Source organism: Dendrobates tinctorius, unplaced genomic scaffold, assembly GCF_039654945.1.
Source record: "Dendrobates tinctorius isolate UK_male_01 unplaced genomic scaffold, ASM3965494v1 ptg000038l, whole genome shotgun sequence".
Lineage (NCBI taxonomy): Eukaryota > Metazoa > Chordata > Amphibia > Anura > Dendrobatidae > Dendrobates > Dendrobates tinctorius.
In genome coordinates this window covers 2,592,619-2,611,248 of record NW_027361706.1, presented here as the reverse complement: position 1 = coordinate 2,611,248, position 18,630 = coordinate 2,592,619, and the positions used below count along the sequence as shown (strand labels likewise).

Genomic DNA, 18,630 nt, shown 5'->3' with positions numbered 1-18,630 from the left:
TGTGCAACCAAGTATTAGGCTGAGGGTGCCAATACTTTTGTCTGGCCCATTTTTGGAGTTTTATGTGAAATGATCAATGTTTTGCTTTTTGCTTCATTCTCTTTCGTGTTTTTTAATTTAAGACAAATTAAATGAAGATAATAATACCAAAGAATTTGTGTTTGCAATCATTTTCAGGAAGAAACTGAGTATTACCTGACAGAATTGCAGGGGTGTCAATACTTTTGGCCACAACTGTACATATATACATACATACATACACACTTTGAGCTTTATATATTAGATGAGTGAGTTATGCCAAATGACAAACATGGCTCTGCTACATCTGTAAGTAAGCTGAATTTAAGCAAAAGCATTATAAATGCAGAATGGTCAAATTGCTGGATGAGCTTTCTGGATGCCCTGGTGCCGGTGTTTGCGCTGTCACGCTACTGCACACCAGGACGTACAGCAACGCGACCAACAGGTTTTGGATTTATTATTTTCTTCTGTGATATTTTATTGGATTGTTTCATTGCAGACAGGGTTTCGCTGTTAATCCACCTTTACTGGGGACGGCCAGATATTTGTGGTATTAATACACAAACATCTTTAATCCACACAGCTCTTGCTAATACATGGGGGTCCTGGGCAGGTGACCACCTCGCAATGACGGGTATACAGGGTTTATCTTCGTGAGACATTTATTTTGGTTTCCTTTCTTTGGTAGCATCATGGTTGGCACTTGCTATGTGGTGGGGGCCCTCTGTGTGGTGCTGTAGGTGGGGGCCCTCTGTGTGACTGTGTTTGGTGGGGTCCTCTGTGTGGCGCTGTTTGGTGGGGGCCCTCTGTGTGACGCTGTTTGGTGGGGGCCCTCTGTGTGGCGCTGTTTGGTGGGGGCCCTCTGTGTGGCGCTGTTTGGTGGGGGTCCTCTGTGTGACGCTGTTTGGTGGGGGCCCTCTGTGTGGCGCTGTTTGGTGGGGGCCCTCTGTGTGGCGCTGTTTGGTGGGGGTCCTCTGTGTGACGCTGTTTGGTGGGGGCCCTCTGTGTGGCGCTGTTTGGTGGGGGCCCTCTGTGTGGCGCTGTTTGGTGGGGGCCCTCTGTGTGACGCTGTTTGGTGGGGGCCCTCTGTGTGACGCTGTTTGGTGGGGGCCCTCTGTGTGGCGCTGTTTGGTGGGGGTCCTCTGTGTGGCGCTGTTTGGTGGGGACCCTCTGTGTGGCGCTGTTTGGTGGGGGCCCTCTGTCTGACGCTATAGGTGGGGCCCCCATCCCCTTATGTATTATCAACGACCAAAGGGGCGGCAAATTTTTCGACCGCCCAGGGCGCCACAAACAGTTGCTATGCCACTGATCGTGGTGCTTGGTTACACTCGTTACTCGATTGAGTATCGCGGGTGCTCAAGTGCCATTCTCAAGTAGTTTTGGATTAGAGGCATACAGGCAGGATTTATTGCCTTACAGGCCTTCCATAGGTATACTGCTGCTGTAAGCTAAAAACAAAAGTCCTTTTCAAGGCAACATATTTTCTTTTACCTATTAATACCAGAAAATTTGCATGCATAAATTATATACGTAATTTAAAAAAGCACAAGGCGTGGGGTAAGGGACAGAGAAGTTTACGTGCTGCTGATGGTGCACGCAGAGGCCAAAGCCGTTGGCCAAGTGAAACTATGCATGCTTTGGGAACACAACAAACATGATCATCCATGAGACGTAGGTTCCTGTCCCATTTTGCAGAGGGTTGCAGGACACCACTCTTAAAGCCAGATCAGTGGGTGGTTGGTTAAATGGCAGATAATGCTTCCAGTATTTCCCAGCACTACCTGTCTTCCACACGGTCCAGTCTCACTAGCCAGGAGTCTGGACCACAGAATCCTCACCCTGATCCTCTTTCCTCCCACCATGGCGAGTCCCAGGAGCAGTAACGGCGTTAGGGGCAGGCAGACCAGGCAGCTGCCTAGGTTCCCCGCTAACCCAGGGGCCCCCGGGTAGCGGCACATCACACATCCGCTATGGGGCCCGTGAGGCGGGGGGGCCCACCTGCCGCTAGTGGCGACTCCCCCCACCGCCGCCACATTGAACTATACCGGTGTCTGCATTAGTATAGAAGTTGAACCAAAGCAAATGCCGAAATTCTTAAGTGGATTCTATCACTGTGAACAAAAAAATCATACACCAATCAGATAGGAGAATGTATGCATATAAGATATGATTAATCAGAAGCTGTAAAGTGCATTTCTACAAGGACAGCTCCATGGTCTACTTCCATATTTTCACTTGCAGTATGATTAGAATATCACAATACTCCGAGCTCCTGCCCCACTGCTAAGCAGTTCAAATGCTTCATTGATTTTTTCCAGGGCTAGCTTCTTGCTTACTAAATGTTCCAGATTGTTCCTTTTGTTCATATAATTTGTAACCAGTTTTGGGATATCAGAACCCTTGTAGCCTCCAAATATAGATCCTTTCAAGGTACGCCCTGTGACAAGCAAACCTGGATGCAAACAAAGTGTGTCCTTGGGAGATGCCACACCCAACACAACAGCAACACCATTTCCACAGTAAGTACACTGGAGAGCAGTCAGCATGGATTCAGTGTGTCCTGCACATTCAATGGCAAAATCCACTCCTCCGTTAGTTAGCTCCGTAATGACCTCATGGATGGATTTATCATAATCCTTTGGGTTTAGGCACTCAGTGGCTCCCAGTTGTAGGGCTTTTGGATACTTATCCTTATGCGAACCTACGCCAATGATTCGTGTAGCGCTTGCATCCTTGCATCCTACAATTGCTGAACAACCAACTCCTCCCAAGCCAAAAACAGCACAACTAGAGCGCTTGGTCACCTTAGCAGTGTTGACAGCTGCACCATATCCAGTAGCAAATCCACAGCCTATAAGACAAACTTCAACAAGGGCACGGGCATCTGGGTCGCCCTCCAAGGGCTGTGGGGTACTCAGTACCGGGCCAGTGTAAGTGGGATAAGTCACAGCAGCTGTGACCCGGTCCGTGGCCCTGGGCGCCCAAATCAATGGTGGTTTGTAATATAGTTTATGTGATAGTTTGTGACGCCACCTGTGGTGTTTGGCAAGCGAGATGGTAAGCCAACGCTGCGTGCAGATCCTCTGGGGCTGATGGTGTGTTGCAGCATAGATGGTGTAGCTCCCCACAGGTGAAGCTGTAACCCCAGGACAGTGTATAGGCGTAGGCGGTGTGAGGAATGTTGGTAGCCAGATGTAGCGGTGCTGACGGTGTTGGCGCACAAATGAATGGAAGACACCAGGGCTTGCAGTTCCAAAGCTTTACTCACAGTTCATGGTACACACTGGTGCCTGACTCCGGGGTAGAGACTCAATCAACCTCCCGGGCTAGTCAGGATTATCCTCTCCAACACTCCGCCAACATGTACCTTTCCTGAACGACTCCTCTATTGCGCCTTTTAGTGTGAAGAGCTCGAGCACCGTGGTACTCTGAAGTTCCTCCTGTCAGATGTTCCTAACAACTCTACTCGTATGGCAGACAGCTGTAGCCTCTCTTGGGGACTCCCTTCTCCGGAGTCCTGGCTCTCTATTCAGTTGCTGTTGTGCCCCAAGTCTTAGATGGGAGTAGTGCATTTACAGCCAACTACTCCACCGGTGTCTGCTGCAGAACCATAAGTGTCCATACAACCTCGGGGACCGGTCCCTGGCCTTGCGCTGAGAACCTATAGGCAGGGTTCCTCTTCCAACCCACAACTCCTCTCTGTTCTCCTACTCCTTCGTTCCGCACTGTTTCTTCTCTCTTTTATGGAAGCTTAGGTTGCAGTTCTACATCTTTCTCCTTCTGTTCCTTTTCCGTGCCAGATGGCTCAGGTCACTGAGGCAGCTGCAGCACTCCTTCCTCCATCCCTTCTTCCAGGGATCCCCACTCCTCCCGAGTGGCTCCTTTCCTTCCTTTCTGACCCTCTGTCAGACTGAACCTCCAGACTGATCTGTAATTCTAAACCTTCCCAACCTTTTATATATCTCAACTCCACCCACCTCCCAGCACATCTCGTGTTACGAAGCAAGGACCCACGAAAGGTGCGCTGCTACCCTCTAAGCATGGAGCCGCAATGTGGTCCTGCTGAACTATCCTGTGTGTGGGGTGCAGGTGTTGGAGTGTGGAAAGGAGTTCCCTACTTACCTAGGTGGTGGGGCACTACACCTTAGGAGAAGGTGCAGTACCTCTGTGGCGACTGAGCCTCAGGGGCGCCACACATCCACTTTGGCAGCGCAAATGTCAGACACCACTGTGTATTCAGTAAATGTACTTGTGCATGCGTAATGATTAGTGTTGAGCTATACCACCCGATACTGAAAAATATCGTATCGGAATGGATCGGCCGATCTAAAAAAAAGTATCGGGTATCGCAGATTCCGATCCCGGAAGTCCCATTCAAGTCAATGGAACAGAAATATCGGAATTAAAAAAAACCCTTTCTTTCCTTGTAGGTTAATTCTGCATGAAGAAAAACAACTAATAATAATGTAGAATGTATTGTGGGAGGTGTAGGAGACATTAAAGCCATAGAGGTTTAGCCCAATCAAATGGAATAGCAGGATTTTTTTTTTTTTTAAAGACGTTCGTAGTTACAAAGATATTGACTATGTTAAAGTCTTTAATTTTTTGTCAGATATGTATGTTTCACTACTTCCATGCTCTTTACCTTCTTTTTTACTTCTCCCACACTTTCTCCTTCATGATCCTCAGCAGCAGCATCTTTTTCATCAACTTCTTCTTCTTTTTCTTCTTTTTTTTCATCTTTTTCTTTTTTTTTTTTTACATTCTTCATATTCTTCTTATTCAACTATTACTCTTCTTCATATTCTACTTCTTCATCTTCTTCCTATTCTTCTTCATCATATTCTTATTTGTGTCAGGCATTCCTGTAGTTGTTATCTATAAAAGTTTGAAGATTACACCTTCCGTTCAGCCTGTCACAAAAGATTTACAACAGGATTTGTCCACGTTCAGTTTGTCCTGCAGCAGCAGGCCTTTTCCAGGGGCACCACGAGGAGGAACGGACACACCCCTGTTGTGAGTTCATTTTCCCCTTCACCGTCGCTGTCTGATGAACTCCCTCTTCTGGTGAAGGAAGGTAGTGAGGCTGATTACCAAACACCTGATCTGGTAGATGATGACTGGGTAACAGGAAATTCTGACTGGATATAAGGCAGCCGACGCCCTTCTGAGTCGCTGGTGATTTCTCTGCTGGATTCTTGGAGACCAGTCTGATTCCTGCTTCCCAAAGATAAATTTTTGCTCTGCTATTGAACTTATTAGTTTTGTTTTGTTTACCTTGTTTTTTGGAGTTCAGCCATCCCCGGTCGGGGGTGTGCTGAGTTCCATTTTTGTCTCTTGGCTCTGTCTTCAGAATTTACCTGAGTGCTGATATAGCGACTTCAGGGCCTGTTTTTCCTATCAGACGGTTGGGACATTTTTTGGTAGGGTTTTTTACGGATTGCAGACAGCAGCTTTTCTATCCTGTCCTTTTTAGTTAGCTTGGGCCCCATCGTTTGCTCAACCTATCTTTCTATCTGTGTTAGTGTTTTCATCTTGCTTCACCGTCATTATTTGTTGGGGCTGCCTATTGCTTTGGGGTCTGCTCTGGGGCAGTTTAGATTTCCCCTTTCTTTCTTTAGGCCTATTTAGTTCTCTGGCTGTGATCGAGGGGTCTAGGGCATCGTAGGAACCCCCCACGGCTACTGTTAGTTGTTGTGGATAGGATCAGGGGTCTGCAATCTGATAGCTACCAACCTCTCCGGTTTTTCTGGACTTAGCTTGTATTTTTGTTTTTTCCTCCTTCGGTGACTCATTCATAACAGAATTACCAGCCATACCGCAGATCCTAGGGTACTCAATAGCAGGAAAGAATTGTAAAAAAAAAAAGAGAGTTTGTCAGAATGTTTTTTTGGTTTTTTTGTGTATATTTCTTCCTCTATGTCTCTGAGGCCGTAGGGGGAATTTTTTTTTTTCTTTCTCAATGGAGATGAAGCAATTGTCTGATCGTGTGGAGCAGCTCACTGCTGAAGTGCGGGGAATTTCCGCCTATCTTGCTCATTCTCATGCTGCTGAACCAAAGAACCCTACTCCTGATGTGTTTTTGGGGATCGGTCTAAATTTTTGAATTTTAAGAATAATTGTAAATTATTTTTTGCCTTGAAGCCTAACTCGTCGGGGAGCTCCGCGCAGCAGGTTAAAATTGTCATCTCTTTGCTGCGCGGCGATCCCCAGGATTTCTTTGAAACCTGATGATCCTATTCTTACTAATGTGGACGCATTTTTTCAAGCGTTGGGGTTGTTGTATGATGAACCTAATGCTATTGATCAGGCTGAAAAGGCCCTGTTGGCATTGAGCCAGGGTCGGGATTCTGCAGAGTTGTACTGTCAAAAATTCCAAAAGTGGTCGGTCCTTACTACCTGGAATGATGGTGCCTTGGCAGCTCTCTTTCGGAAGCGTTTGTCAGAAACCGTAAAAGATACTATGGTGGTCTCTTGGCTCTGTCTTCAGAATTTACCTGAGTGCTGATATAGCGACTTCAGGGCCTGTTTTTCCTATCAGACGGTTGGGACATTTTTTGGTAGGGTTTTTGGTAGGGTTTTTTACGGATTGCAGACAGCAGCTTTTCTATCCTGTCCTTTTTAGTTAGCTTAGGCCCCATCGTTTGCTCAACCTATCTTTCTATCTGTGTTAGTGTTTTCATCTTGCTTCACCGTCATTATTTGTTGGGGGCTGCCTATTGCTTTGGGGTCTGCTCTGGGGCAGTTTAGATTTCACCTTTCTTTCTTTAGGCCTATTTTGTTCTCCGGCTGTGATCGAGGGGTCTAGGGCATCGTAGGAACCCCCCACGGCTACTGTTAGTTGTTGTGGATAGGATCAGGGGTCTGCAATCCGATAGCTACCAATCTCTCCAGTTTTTCTGGACTTAGCTTGTATTTTTGTTTTTTCCTCCTTCGGTGACTCTTTCATAACACACCCCCATACACTGCTTAGTCTTCTTCTGCTAATAAATTTGATAATATCCTTTGCTCAGATTTTTAGTCTTATGCTTAATGTTCTTCTGCTTTTGTTTTTATGCTTCTTGGTCTTCTGTCTCTTTTGTTCTGCATCTTGGTGGTTGTCTTCCTGTTCTTTGTCCTCTTGGTCATCTTATTCAGGGTCATCTTTTAGGTATTCTTCTGTGTGGTCTTCAGGGTATTTGTCTTCAGGGTCATTTTCATGGAGATCCAGAGTGAGAATCAAAAACCATTTCCACAAGCTTGAACTTGGAAAAGTAGCAGAAGTTACAAGAAGGCTGAGGAACTGTCGAGAACCAGCTGACGGTACTGGAACCCGGAGTGGCAGCAGAATGAACAAGAGCCAATGGCGCAACCGTGGACCAGCTGACTGTGCTGGAACACAGTTACTAAGCAGGAGGTACCTGTGCTCCAAAGCACTACCAAGGACCAGCAGACGTTGCTGGAACTCGGATACCAAGAAGGAGGCACCTAGGCCAAAGGCACTGCCGAAAACCAGCTGACGGTGCTGGAACCCGGATGGGTAGCAGAAGGAACAAGAGCCAATGGGACAACCGTGGAACAGCTGACGGTGCTGGAACACCGTTACTAAGCAGGAGGTACCTGTGCTCCAAAGCACTACAAAGGACCAGCAGACGTTGCTGGAACTCGGATACCGACAAGGAGGCACCTAGGCCAAAGGCTCTGCCGGGAACCAGCTGACGTTGCTGGAACCCGGATGGGTAGCAGAAGGTACCCATGATTAACAAAGTTTTGCATCCGCGAGCAGGCCGCAGTTACCGAAACCCACAGTCCTACAGGGGGTGCTTGTCCTATTGGCACTATGGAACCAGCCTTTTTTACCAGAACCCGCAGCCCAAATAGGAAGCACCGAAACTGCAGGCACCATAGACTCGGCTAACCCTACCGCAACACGACAGGACAACGTATCGGTGGCAAAGTGACGTTGACACTACCCGGAAACAGCAGGCGTGCTGTAACAAGGCTGGGCAGGAGGGAGTACCCGTGCCAAAGACACTGCCGAGAACCAGCTGACGGTACTGGAACCCGGATGGGTAGCAGAAGCTACAATACTCAATGGAACTACCGAGAACCAGCTGACGGTGCTGGAACCAGGAGGGGCAGCAGAAGGAACCAGAGCCAATGGCCCAACCGTGGACCAGCTGACGGTGCTGGAACACGGTTTCTAAGCAGGAGTTACATGTGCTAAAAAGCACTACCAAGATCCAGCAGACGTTGCTGGAACTCGGATACCGACAAGGAGGCAACAAAGCCAAAGGCTCTGCCGGGAACCAGCAGACAGTGCTGAAACCCGGATTGGTAGCAGAAGGTACCCATGATCAACAAAGTTGCAAGGCCGCGAGCAGGACGCAGTTTCCGAAACCCACAGTCCAACAGGGGGTGCTTGTCCTATTGGCACTACAGAACCAGCCTTTATTACCAGAACCCGCAGCCCACATAGAAAGCACCAAAACTGCAGGCACCATAGACTTGACAAACCCGACCGCAACACGACAGGACAACGTATCGGTGGCAAAGCTACGTTGACACTACCCGGAAACAGCAGGCATGCTGGAACCAGGCTGGGCAGGAGGGAGTACCCGTGCCAAAGACACTGCCGAGAACCAGCTGACGGTGCTGGAACCCGGATGGGTAGCAGAAGCTACAAGAGTCAATGGAACTACCGAGAACCAGCTGACGGTGCTGGAACCCAGAGGGGCAGCAGAAGGAAAAAAGAGCCAATGGCACAACCGTGGACCAACTGACGGTGCTGGGACATGGTTTCTAAGCAGGAGTTACCTGTGCTGAAAAGCACTACCAAGAACCAGCAGACATTGCTGGAACTCGGATACCGACAAGGAGGCAACAATGCCAAAGGCTCTGCTGGGAACCAGCAGACGGTGCTGGAACCCGGATGGGTAGCAGAAGGTACCCATGATCAACAAAGTTGCAAGGCCGCGAGCAGGACGCAGTTTCCGAAACCCACAGTCCAACAGGGGGTGCTTGTCCTATTGGCACTACAGAACCAGCCTTTATTACCAGAACCCGCAGCCCACATAGAAAGCACCAAAACTGCAGGCACCATAGACTCGGCAAACCCGACCGTAACACGACAGGACAACGTATCGGTGGCAAAGTTACATTGACACTACCCGGAAACAGGCGTGCTGGAACCAGGCTGGGCAGGAGGGAGTACCCGTGCCAAAGACACTGCCGAGAACCAGCTGACGGTGCTGGAACCCGGATGGGTAGCAGAAGCTACAAGAGTCAATGGAACTACCGAGAACCAGCTGACGGTGCTGGAACCCAGAGGGGCAGCAGAAGGAACAAGAGCCAATGGCACAACCGTGTACCAGCTGACAGTGCTGGAACACCGTTTCTAAGCTGGAGTTACCTGTGCTGAAAAGCACTACCAAGAACCAGCAGACGTTGCTGGAACTCGGATACCGACAAGGAGGCAACAATGCCAAAGGCTCTGCCGGGAACCAGCAGACGGTGCTGGAACCCGGATGGGTAGCAGAAGGTACCCATGATCAACAAAGTTGCAAGGCCGCGAGCAGGACGCAGTTTCCGAAACCCACAGTCCAACAGGGGGTGCTTGTCCTATTGGCACTACAGAACCAGCCTTTATTACCAGAACCCGCAGCCCACATAGAAAGCACCAAAGCTGCAGGCACCATAGACTCGGCAAACCCGACCGTAACACGACAGGACAACGTATCGGTGGCAAAGTTACATTGACACTACCCGGAAACAGGCGTGCTGGAACCAGGCTGGGCAGGAGGGAGTACCCGTGCCAAAGACACTGCCGAGAACCAGCTGACGGTGCTGGAACCCGGATGGGTAGCAGAAGCTACAAGAGTCAATGGAACTACCGAGAACCAGCTGACGGTGCTGGAACCCAGAGGGGCAGCAGAAGGAACAAGAGCCAATGGCACAACCGTGTACCAGCTGACAGTGCTGGAACACCGTTTCTAAGCTGGAGTTACCTGTGCTGAAAAGCACTACCAAGAACCAGCAGACGTTGCTGGAACTCGGATACCGACAAGGAGGCAACAATGCCAAAGGCTCTGCCGGGAACCAGCAGACGGTGCTGGAACCCGGATGGGTAGCAGAAGGTACCCATGATCAACAAAGTTGCAAGGCCGCGAGCAGGACGCAGTTTCCGAAACCCACAGTCCAACAGGGGGTGCTTGTCCTATTGGCACTACAGAACCAGCCTTTATTACCAGAACCCGCAGCCAACATAGAAAGCACCAAAACTGCAGGCACCATAGACTCGGCAAACCCGACCGCAACACGACAGGACAACGTATCGGTGGCAAAGTTACATTGACACTACCCGGAAACAGGCGTGCTGGAACCATGCTGGGCAGGAGGGAGTACCCATGCCAAAGACTCTGCCGAGAACCAGCTGACGGTGCTGGAACCCGGATGGGTAGCAGAAGCTACAAGAGTCAATGGAACTACCGAGAACCAGCTGACGGTGCTGGAACTCAGAAGGGCAGCAGAAGGAACAAGAGCCAATGGCACAACCGTGGACCAGCTGACGGTGCTGGAACACGGTTTCTAAGCAGGAGGTACCTGTGCTAAAAAGCACTACCAAGGACCAGCAGACGTTGCTGGAACTCGGATACCAATAAGGAGGCACCTAGGCCAAAGGCTCTGCCGGGAACCAGCTGACGGTGCTGGAACCAGGCTGAGCAGGAGGGAGTACCCGTGCCAAAGACACTTCTGAGCTGCAACTGGCGATGTTGGAGCCCAGGGGTCAATCATGCAGCAGGCTGAGGCCTACTTCGAGCTAGTTTTATATTGGTTGTACACAACTACTGATTTTAACCGGGCTCTACTTGGGCCTCTGGTTCTACTGTCTCTAGTATTTCCCCTGGCCTACAACCCCGCCAGTCGCCGCTCTGAAGTGGCGTGTGCACAATCCACACTTGTTCCTGTGTGACTGGGGCTCAGTCACGTCAGTTGATCCACTGATGTGTGTCCGGCAAGGTCTCCTGCTCTGTCCACTTTCCGACTACTAGTAATGGGAATGGGGACAGAGCGGCAGACATTGCCGGACACACATCAGTGAATCAACTGACGTGCCTGAGCCACAGTAACACAGGAACAAGTGTGGATTGTGCACACGCCACTTCAGAGCAGCGACTGGCGGGGTTGGAGGCCAGGGGAAATACTAGAGACAGTAGAGCCAGAGGCCTAAGTGGAGCACGGTGGAAAATCAGTAGTAGTGTGATTTTGGAGGCAGCAGGAGACTTTGCCATCCACATAGCAGGGGAACAGCAGGCGTTACTGAACACCACAGACACAGGAGCGAGTGTTTGAATCTGTGCGGACAGCACTTCCAAGCTACAACTGGCTGTGTTGTAGCCCAGGATCAATGCTCCGAGCAGGCTGAGGCCTACTTGGAGCGAGGAGAAAATGCGTTGCAGTGTGAGTTTGGAGGCAGCAGGAGACATTGCCATTCACACAGCAGGGGAACAGCTGGCATTACTGAACCCCACTAACACAGGAGCTAGTGTGTTTTGCTCTGTGAAGACGGCACTTCTGAACACCAACTGGCGTTGTAGGAGCACAGGATGAGGCATGGAGCAGGCTGAGGTCTGATGTTGTTGGCATGTGGATGGAGCAGGAGACTTTGCCGTCTACACAGCAGGGGAACAGCTGGCATTACTGAACCCCACTAACACAGGAGCTAGTGTGTTTTGCTCTGTGAAGACGGCACTTCTGAACACCAACTGGCGTTGTTGGAGCACAGGATGAGGCATGGAGCAGGCTGAGGTCTGATGTTGTTGGCATGTGGATGGAGCAGGAGACTTTGCCGTCTACACAGCAGGGGAACAGCTGGCATTACTGAACCCCACTAACACAGGAGCTAGTGTGTTTTGCTCTGTGAAAACGGCACTTCTGAACACCAACTGGCGTTGTTGGAGCACAGGATGAGGCATGGAGCAGGCTGAGGTCTGATGTTGTTGGCATGTGGATGGAGCAGGAGACTTTGCCGTCTACACAGCAGGGGAACAGCTGGCATTACTGAATCCCACTAACACAGGAGCTAGTGTGTTTTGTTCTGTGAAGACGGCACTTCTGAACACCAACTGGCGTTGTTGGAGCCCAGGATGAAGCATGGAGCAGGCTGAGGCCAACTTGCAGCACGTTTTATAGAGGTTGTAGACTACTACTGATTGTAACCGTGCTCCACTTAGGCCTCAGGCTCCACTGTCTCTAGTATTTCCCCTGGCCTCCAACCCCACCAGTGACAGCTCTGAAGTGGCGTCTGCACAATCCACACTTGTTCCTGTGTTACTTGGGCTCAGTCCTGTCAGTTGATCCCCTGATGTGTGTCCGGCAAGGTCTCCTGCTCTGTCCTCATTCATACTACTAGTAATGGGAATGTGGACAGACCAGGAGACCTTGCCGGACACACATCAGGGGATCAACTGACGTGACTGAGCCCCAGTAATTCAGGAAGAAGTGTGGATTGTGCAGACGCCACTTCAGAGCAGCAACTGGCGGGGTTGGAGGCCAGGGGAAATACTAGAGACAGTGGAGCCAGAGGCCTAAGTGAAGCACGGTTAAAAATCAGTAGTAGTTTGAATGTGGATGGAGCAGGAGACTTTGCAGTCCACACAGCAGGGGAGCAGCTGGCATTACTGAACCCCAATAACACAGGAGCTAGTGTTTTTCTCTGTGCAGACGACACATCTGAGCGACAACTGGCTGTGTTGAAGCCCAGGGATTATAGTTCAGGTGGTAGAAACATGAACACAACAGGAGACCTGGATACAGTTGCCAACCAATTATTTAGTCGGGAAGAGGACTGGCAAATTCTGGGGAGATCCAGGCCTTGTTCATTTTCAGAAAAGTAAGCCGGTCAACGTTATCGGAAGAAAGTCGCGTGCGACGGTCTGTTAGTACACCACCTGCGGCACTAAAGACGCGTTCCGATAATACACTGGCAGCAGGGCAAGCCAGCACCTCCAATGCATACTGGCTAAGCTCTGGCCATGTATCCAGCTTAGAGACCCAAAACTTGAAGGGGGAAGAGCCATCTGGGAGTACACTCACAGGGCAAGACATGTAGTCTGTCACCATCTGATGGAAACGTTGCCTCCTGCTGACTGGAGCCGTCAGTGATGGTGTAGACAATTGTGGCGGACACACAAAACTTTGCCACATTTGGGCCATAGTGGTCTTGCCTTGTGCTGAGGCGCTGCCTCTGCTCCCTCTTTGTGCCGAGTTTCCTCCACTGGCTCGACGCACAGAGGTGCTTTGTAAAGCACTAGCACCACTGCTGTCGGGTGGAATGGAAAACATGATGGACTGCACCAGTGTGTCTTGGTACTCCCGCAGTTTACACTCCCGGTTCAACGTTGGTGTGAGGGTTTGCAAGTTGTCCCGGTAGCGAGGATCTAGGAGGGTGTACACCCAATAATCAGCCGTATAGAGAATGTGGGCGATGCGACGGTCGTTTCTCAGGCACTGCAGCATGAAGTCAACCATGTGCTGAAGACTCCCAACTGCCAAAGAACCGCTGTCCCCTGCTTGAGGCGTGATCTCTGCCTGCTCTGCATCACCCCACCCTCGCTGTACATACTGACTAGAGCTTTGTGTACCTCCCTCCTCTGGAGAGATGTCTTCCTCCTCCATCGAATCCTCCTCATCCGCCTCACAAAGTGTCCCCTGCCTAGGCCTTTGTGAGGAAGCACGTAGCGCAGACTGTCCAGCAGCAGATGGCATTTGGGACTCCTTATCCTCCACCTCTTCCAAAACCTCATCCCTTAGTGCTTGCAGTGTTTTTTGAAGTAGACAGATAAGGGGGACAGTCATGCTGACAAGTGCATCATCTGCACTCGCCATCCGCGTGGAATCATCGAAGGCACGCAAAACGAGGCAGATGTCCTTCATAGAGGCCCAGTCAGTGGTGCTGAAGTGTGACCGGCGCACAGTGCGACTTGTTTGCGCCTGATGCAGCTGGTACTCTATGACTGCTGCCTGCTGCTCACACAACCGCTCCAACATATGTAACGTAGAATTCCACCTGGTGGGTAAGTCACATATGATGCGATGTTCCGGAAGGCGTAATCGGCGCTGCAGAGCAGCAAGGCGCGACCTTGCCGTGCTGGAACGCTGCAAGTGAGCGCACTCTATGCGGACCTTGTGAAGCAGTGCATCAAGATCCGGATAGTCGCTCAGAAAGCTCTGCACGACCAAGTTGAGCACATGTGCCAGACATGGGATGTGAGTGAGGTTGCAAAGGCCAAGAGCTGCCACCAGATTTCGGCCATTGTCACACACTACCAAGCCCGGCTGGAGATTCGCTGGCAGAAACCACACGTCGCTCTCCTGCTTGATGGCATTCCAGAGCTCCTGCGCTGTGTGGCTTCGATTCCCCAAAGAAATTAATTTCAGTACGGCCTGTTGACGTTTGGCGACGGCTGTGGTCATATCAGTCATAACAGGCTCCTGCTGCGCTGTTTCAGAGGAACTTGAGTAGGAGGAGGAGTCAATGTGTACAGACTGGATTCCTGCAATCCATGGAGTTGGCAGAACACGTACAGCGCCACTCTCCAGATCTGTACCCGGCTCAGCAACATTGACCCAATGGGCAGTGAGGGAAAGGTATCGTGTCCCTGTCCATGGTTACTGGTCCACGCATCGGTGGTCAGGTGGACCTTGCTACTGACGGCGTTTAGTAGCGCATATTTTATGTTTGCCTCCACATGTTTCTGCAGGGCAGGGACGGCTCGCCTGCTGAAATAAAAGCGGCTGGGCACGGTGTATTGTGGGACCGCCAATGCCATGAAGTCCCGGAAGGTGTCAGTCAAAACCAGCATGAATGACAGCATTTCAAGTGCCAGTAGTTTGGCAATGCCAGCATTCATAGCCTGTGCTCGGGGATGGTTTGCCGAGTATGGTCACCTTTCTCCCATGCCTGTGCTACCGATGGCTGTCGAGTGGCCTGGGAGTGTGAGGATGACTTGGAATGTGGTGCTGTGGGTGGAATGTCACAGGGTCTCCGGACAACAGTGCCAGAGGTTCTTCCTTGGCGATCCTGTGAGGAAGCCGAACCAGCTGTGTGTGAGCTGGAGGAAGAGGCCCCAACACGAGCTGAAGAGGTGGTAGGTGGTGCTGTACGTTGGCCTACGTCTTCAGTGTGTCTGTGTAACTCCACCTCGTGCTTGGTCCGCACATGTTTCCACATATTAGTGGTATTGAGGTTGCTGACATTTTTCCCTCTTTTGACTCTCTGATGACACAGCTTGCATTTGACAAAGCAAATGTCATCTGCAACTGTGTCAAAAAAGGACCACGCACTGCAAGTCTTGGGAGCGCCCGTTTTGCCTTTTGAAAGTGGAATGCTCCTAACGTGTGCCGAAGTGGAGGCTACAGGCAACCAAGTCTGCCCCTCTCCCTCTCCCTCCGGTTTTGGCCGTTCGGGGAATCTCTTCCTCAGAGTTGCTCCCACCACCTTCCTGTTCCTCACGCCATGATGGGTCAAGGACCTCATCATCTACACTCCCCTCTTCAAACACCTGCTTCTCCTGGGTTGTCTCGCCAGCACCGTACGCAACAGAAAGTGGCAACTGTGTCTCGTCATCATCTGATGCGTACTGAGGTGTGCTGACCATAGGCACTGGCCCACCCGCCTCTTCAGATTCAGAGGGACAAAGAAGTTGCGCATCACTGCATACTCCCTCTTCTACACAATCTGGAATGCTGCTTGGCTGGTCCCCTCTTTCCAAACCAACAGATTCCAAGAACAGAAGTAGAGACTGTGATGGCTCCTGTCCAGTGCTCTCTGACTGCCTGGGCACTTTGGCAGGTGGTGAAGAGACAGATGGTTGCTCTTCGGTGCTCTGGCCCTGAGAGGATGTGGAAGTAATTGAAGTCGATGCGTTAGCTGGCATCCATCCCACAACGGCTTCAATTTGTTCCTCCCGCAGCAGTGGGGTACGGTGAGGTCCTACAAAGCTGCGCATAAAGGACTGTTGCCTGCTAAAACTGGGGGATGCTGACTCACTGGTGCCAACAGCAGGCACAGACTCCCCACGTCCTCTCCCTGCAGAATCCCCACGTCCTCTCCCTGCAGAATCCCCACGTCCTCTCCCTGCTGAAACTCCACGCCCACGTGCCTTACTCCCTGCCTTCTTCATCTTGCTAGACTGAGAAAGATAGGCAGAAAAGTACAAAGGGGGGCCTTAGTGTGCTTATTCCTGAACAGCTGTTTACAGGTATAAGAAACACTAATTTTATGAAGTGTGTGTATCGACTACACTTTAATGGGAGCTAATGTGGCCTACACAACTTTCAACTGTAGTGTTTGGTGAACTTTGCTGTTTTTTTTGGGGGGAAAAAAAACTAAAATGATGTGATCAAAGATTTGAAAGTGAGAGTATCACCAACTTTCTGGAGCTATTACAATGCAGGCAGGTAACCTACAATGCAAAAGATGAGGCTCCAAAAAATTTGGGTAATACTAATCTGGCTGCAGCTGAAGGGCACAAGCCAGAAAAAAGGCTCCTCTACTCCTATATAGTGTTCGCAACCAACCAATGTAGATGGATATGGATGGATGCACACTAATAGGAGAAGAAAAAATGAGCTGCAATTAAAGAAAAATATGTGCGAGGCAGTGACGCACGCTGAGCAGCCTACAACCAGACGTAGCTGCCGGACACACCACTCAGCGTGAGCTGCACTCACACACAGTCAGAGACCTCTCAGACAGCCGTGAACAGTGCAGCTAAGTGGGCACTAGCACTGACAGGCTGCAGAAAGGCTCCGCTGTGTACTCCTAGAGTGTTTGCAACCACCATATATGGATACGGATGGATGCACACTAATAGGAGAAAAAATGAGCTGCAATAAAAGAAAAATGTGTGAGGCAGTGACACGCTGAGCAGCCTACAACCAGACGTAGCTGCAGGACACACTACTCTGCGTGAGCTGCACTCACACACAGTCAGAGACCTCTCTGACAGCCGTGAATAGTGCAGCTAAGTGGGCACTAGCACTGAAAGGCTGCAGAAAGGCTCCGCTGTCTACTACTAGTGTTTGCAACCAACGTATATTGATACGGATGGAAGCACACTAGATAGAATTTTTTAAAAATAAGCAGCTCAAAAAGAAAAATATGTATGAGGCAGCAGTGAGGCACGCTGGGCGGCCTACAACCAGACGTGGCTGCAGGACCCACTCCACAGCGTGAGCTGCACTCACACAGCCCTTGCAGACAGCTGTGAACACTGCTGCTAGGGAAAAGAAAGCTACAGTGGTGGTTTATGTAGCCTGGGTAAAGCACAATATTGTTTTGAGAATCGCTATTTCTAACTGTCCCTCACAGTCTTCAACAGCAGCCTGTCCCTAACTGAATTCACAGCCGAGTGACCAGAAATGGCGGCGGCTTTTATAGTGCATCATGACATCATTTCAGCAGCCAATCACAGCCATGCCAATAGTTTACATGCCTAACAGGATGTGCCCACACTTCTGAGGATTCCCATTGGCTGAATCAAAGCGAGCGGGCTGATAGCATTATGGGAACTTCCCATTCCGTTATCCGATACGAAAAAAGTATCGGAAGTCAGTATCGGAATTCCGATACAGCTAATATCGGCCGATACCCAATACTTGCGGTATCGGAAAGCTCAACACTAGTAATGATAAATCGCTTTCCCTTTACAGGTAAATCTGCTTGTACCATCATCCATCAGTCCTGATTGAGCTCCAAATGCAAACTCTAATTTTTTGCAGATGTTACTGTGTGGGCCATCGCAAGCTCTGCACGATTTCTTTTGACTTCATGAGCAAACAAGCAACACCATTTCCACAGTAAGTACACTGGAGAGCAGTCAGCATGGTTTCAGTGCGTCCTGCACATTCAACGGCAAAATCCACTCCTCCATTAGTTAGCTCCGTAATGACCTCATGAATGGGTTTATCGTAAACCTTTGGGTTTAGGCACTCAGTGGCTCCCAGTTGTAAGGCTTTTGGATACTTATCCTTATGTGAACCTACTCCAATGATTCGTGTAGCGCTTGCATCCTTGCATCCTACAATTGATGAAAAACCAACTCCTCCCAAGCCAAAAACAGCACAACTAGAGCGCTTGGTCACCTTAGCAGTGTTGACAGCTGCACCATATCCAGTAGAAAATCCACAGCCTATAAGACAAACTTCAACAAGGGCACGGGCATCCACTTTGGCAACGTAAATGTCAGACACCACAGTGTATTCAGTGAATGTACTTGTGCATGCGTAATGATAAATCGCTTTGCCTTTACAGGTAAATCTGCTTGTACCATCATCCATCAGTCCTGATTGAGCTCCAAATGCAAACTCTAATTTTTTGCAGATGTTACTGTGTTGGCCATCGCAAGCTCTGCACGATTTATTCTGACTTCATGAGCCTTTGGAGGAGCTACTTCAATATCTTCAATGCTGAGGGGCTTGCATGGTTCCCAGGCAATAGCGGCCTTGCATTTAATAGCCTTTCCTGCGGTGCTCATGGTGGTTCCGGTTCAAAGCAATGATGGAGGAGAGAGCGTCAGCTGATGCCTCCTCTCCCATCATTCCCCTCTGCCTCTGACACTGCGGGTG

At 50.1% G+C, this 18,630-nt stretch overlaps 1 protein-coding gene across 1 annotated transcript; it reads right to left on the bottom strand.

Annotated features, from left to right (window-relative positions):
• Nucleotides 1–2,267: 2,267 nt before the first annotated feature.
• On the bottom strand, nt 2,268–18,371 carry LOC141088339 (NADP-dependent alcohol dehydrogenase-like). The gene is made up of 2 exons (XM_073574383.1): nt 18,204–18,371; nt 2,268–2,884 (listed from the first exon to the last, which is right to left on the bottom strand). Exons 1-2 carry the CDS (start codon nt 18,340–18,342, stop codon nt 2,268–2,270), a joined length of 756 nt encoding a protein of 251 aa, XP_073430484.1. The 5' UTR covers nt 18,343–18,371.
• Nucleotides 18,372–18,630: the final 259 nt, after the last annotated feature.

Coding starts and splice junctions, on each gene's coding strand:
- LOC141088339 (XM_073574383.1), bottom strand. CDS start 18,342: ATGGATGATGGTACAAGCAGATTTACCTGTAAAGGCAAAGCGATTTAT. Junction 2,885..18,203: donor CCGTGCCCTTGTTGAAGTTT/GTCTTATAGGCT, acceptor CCCTTGTTGAAG/TTTGTCTTATAGGCTGTGGA.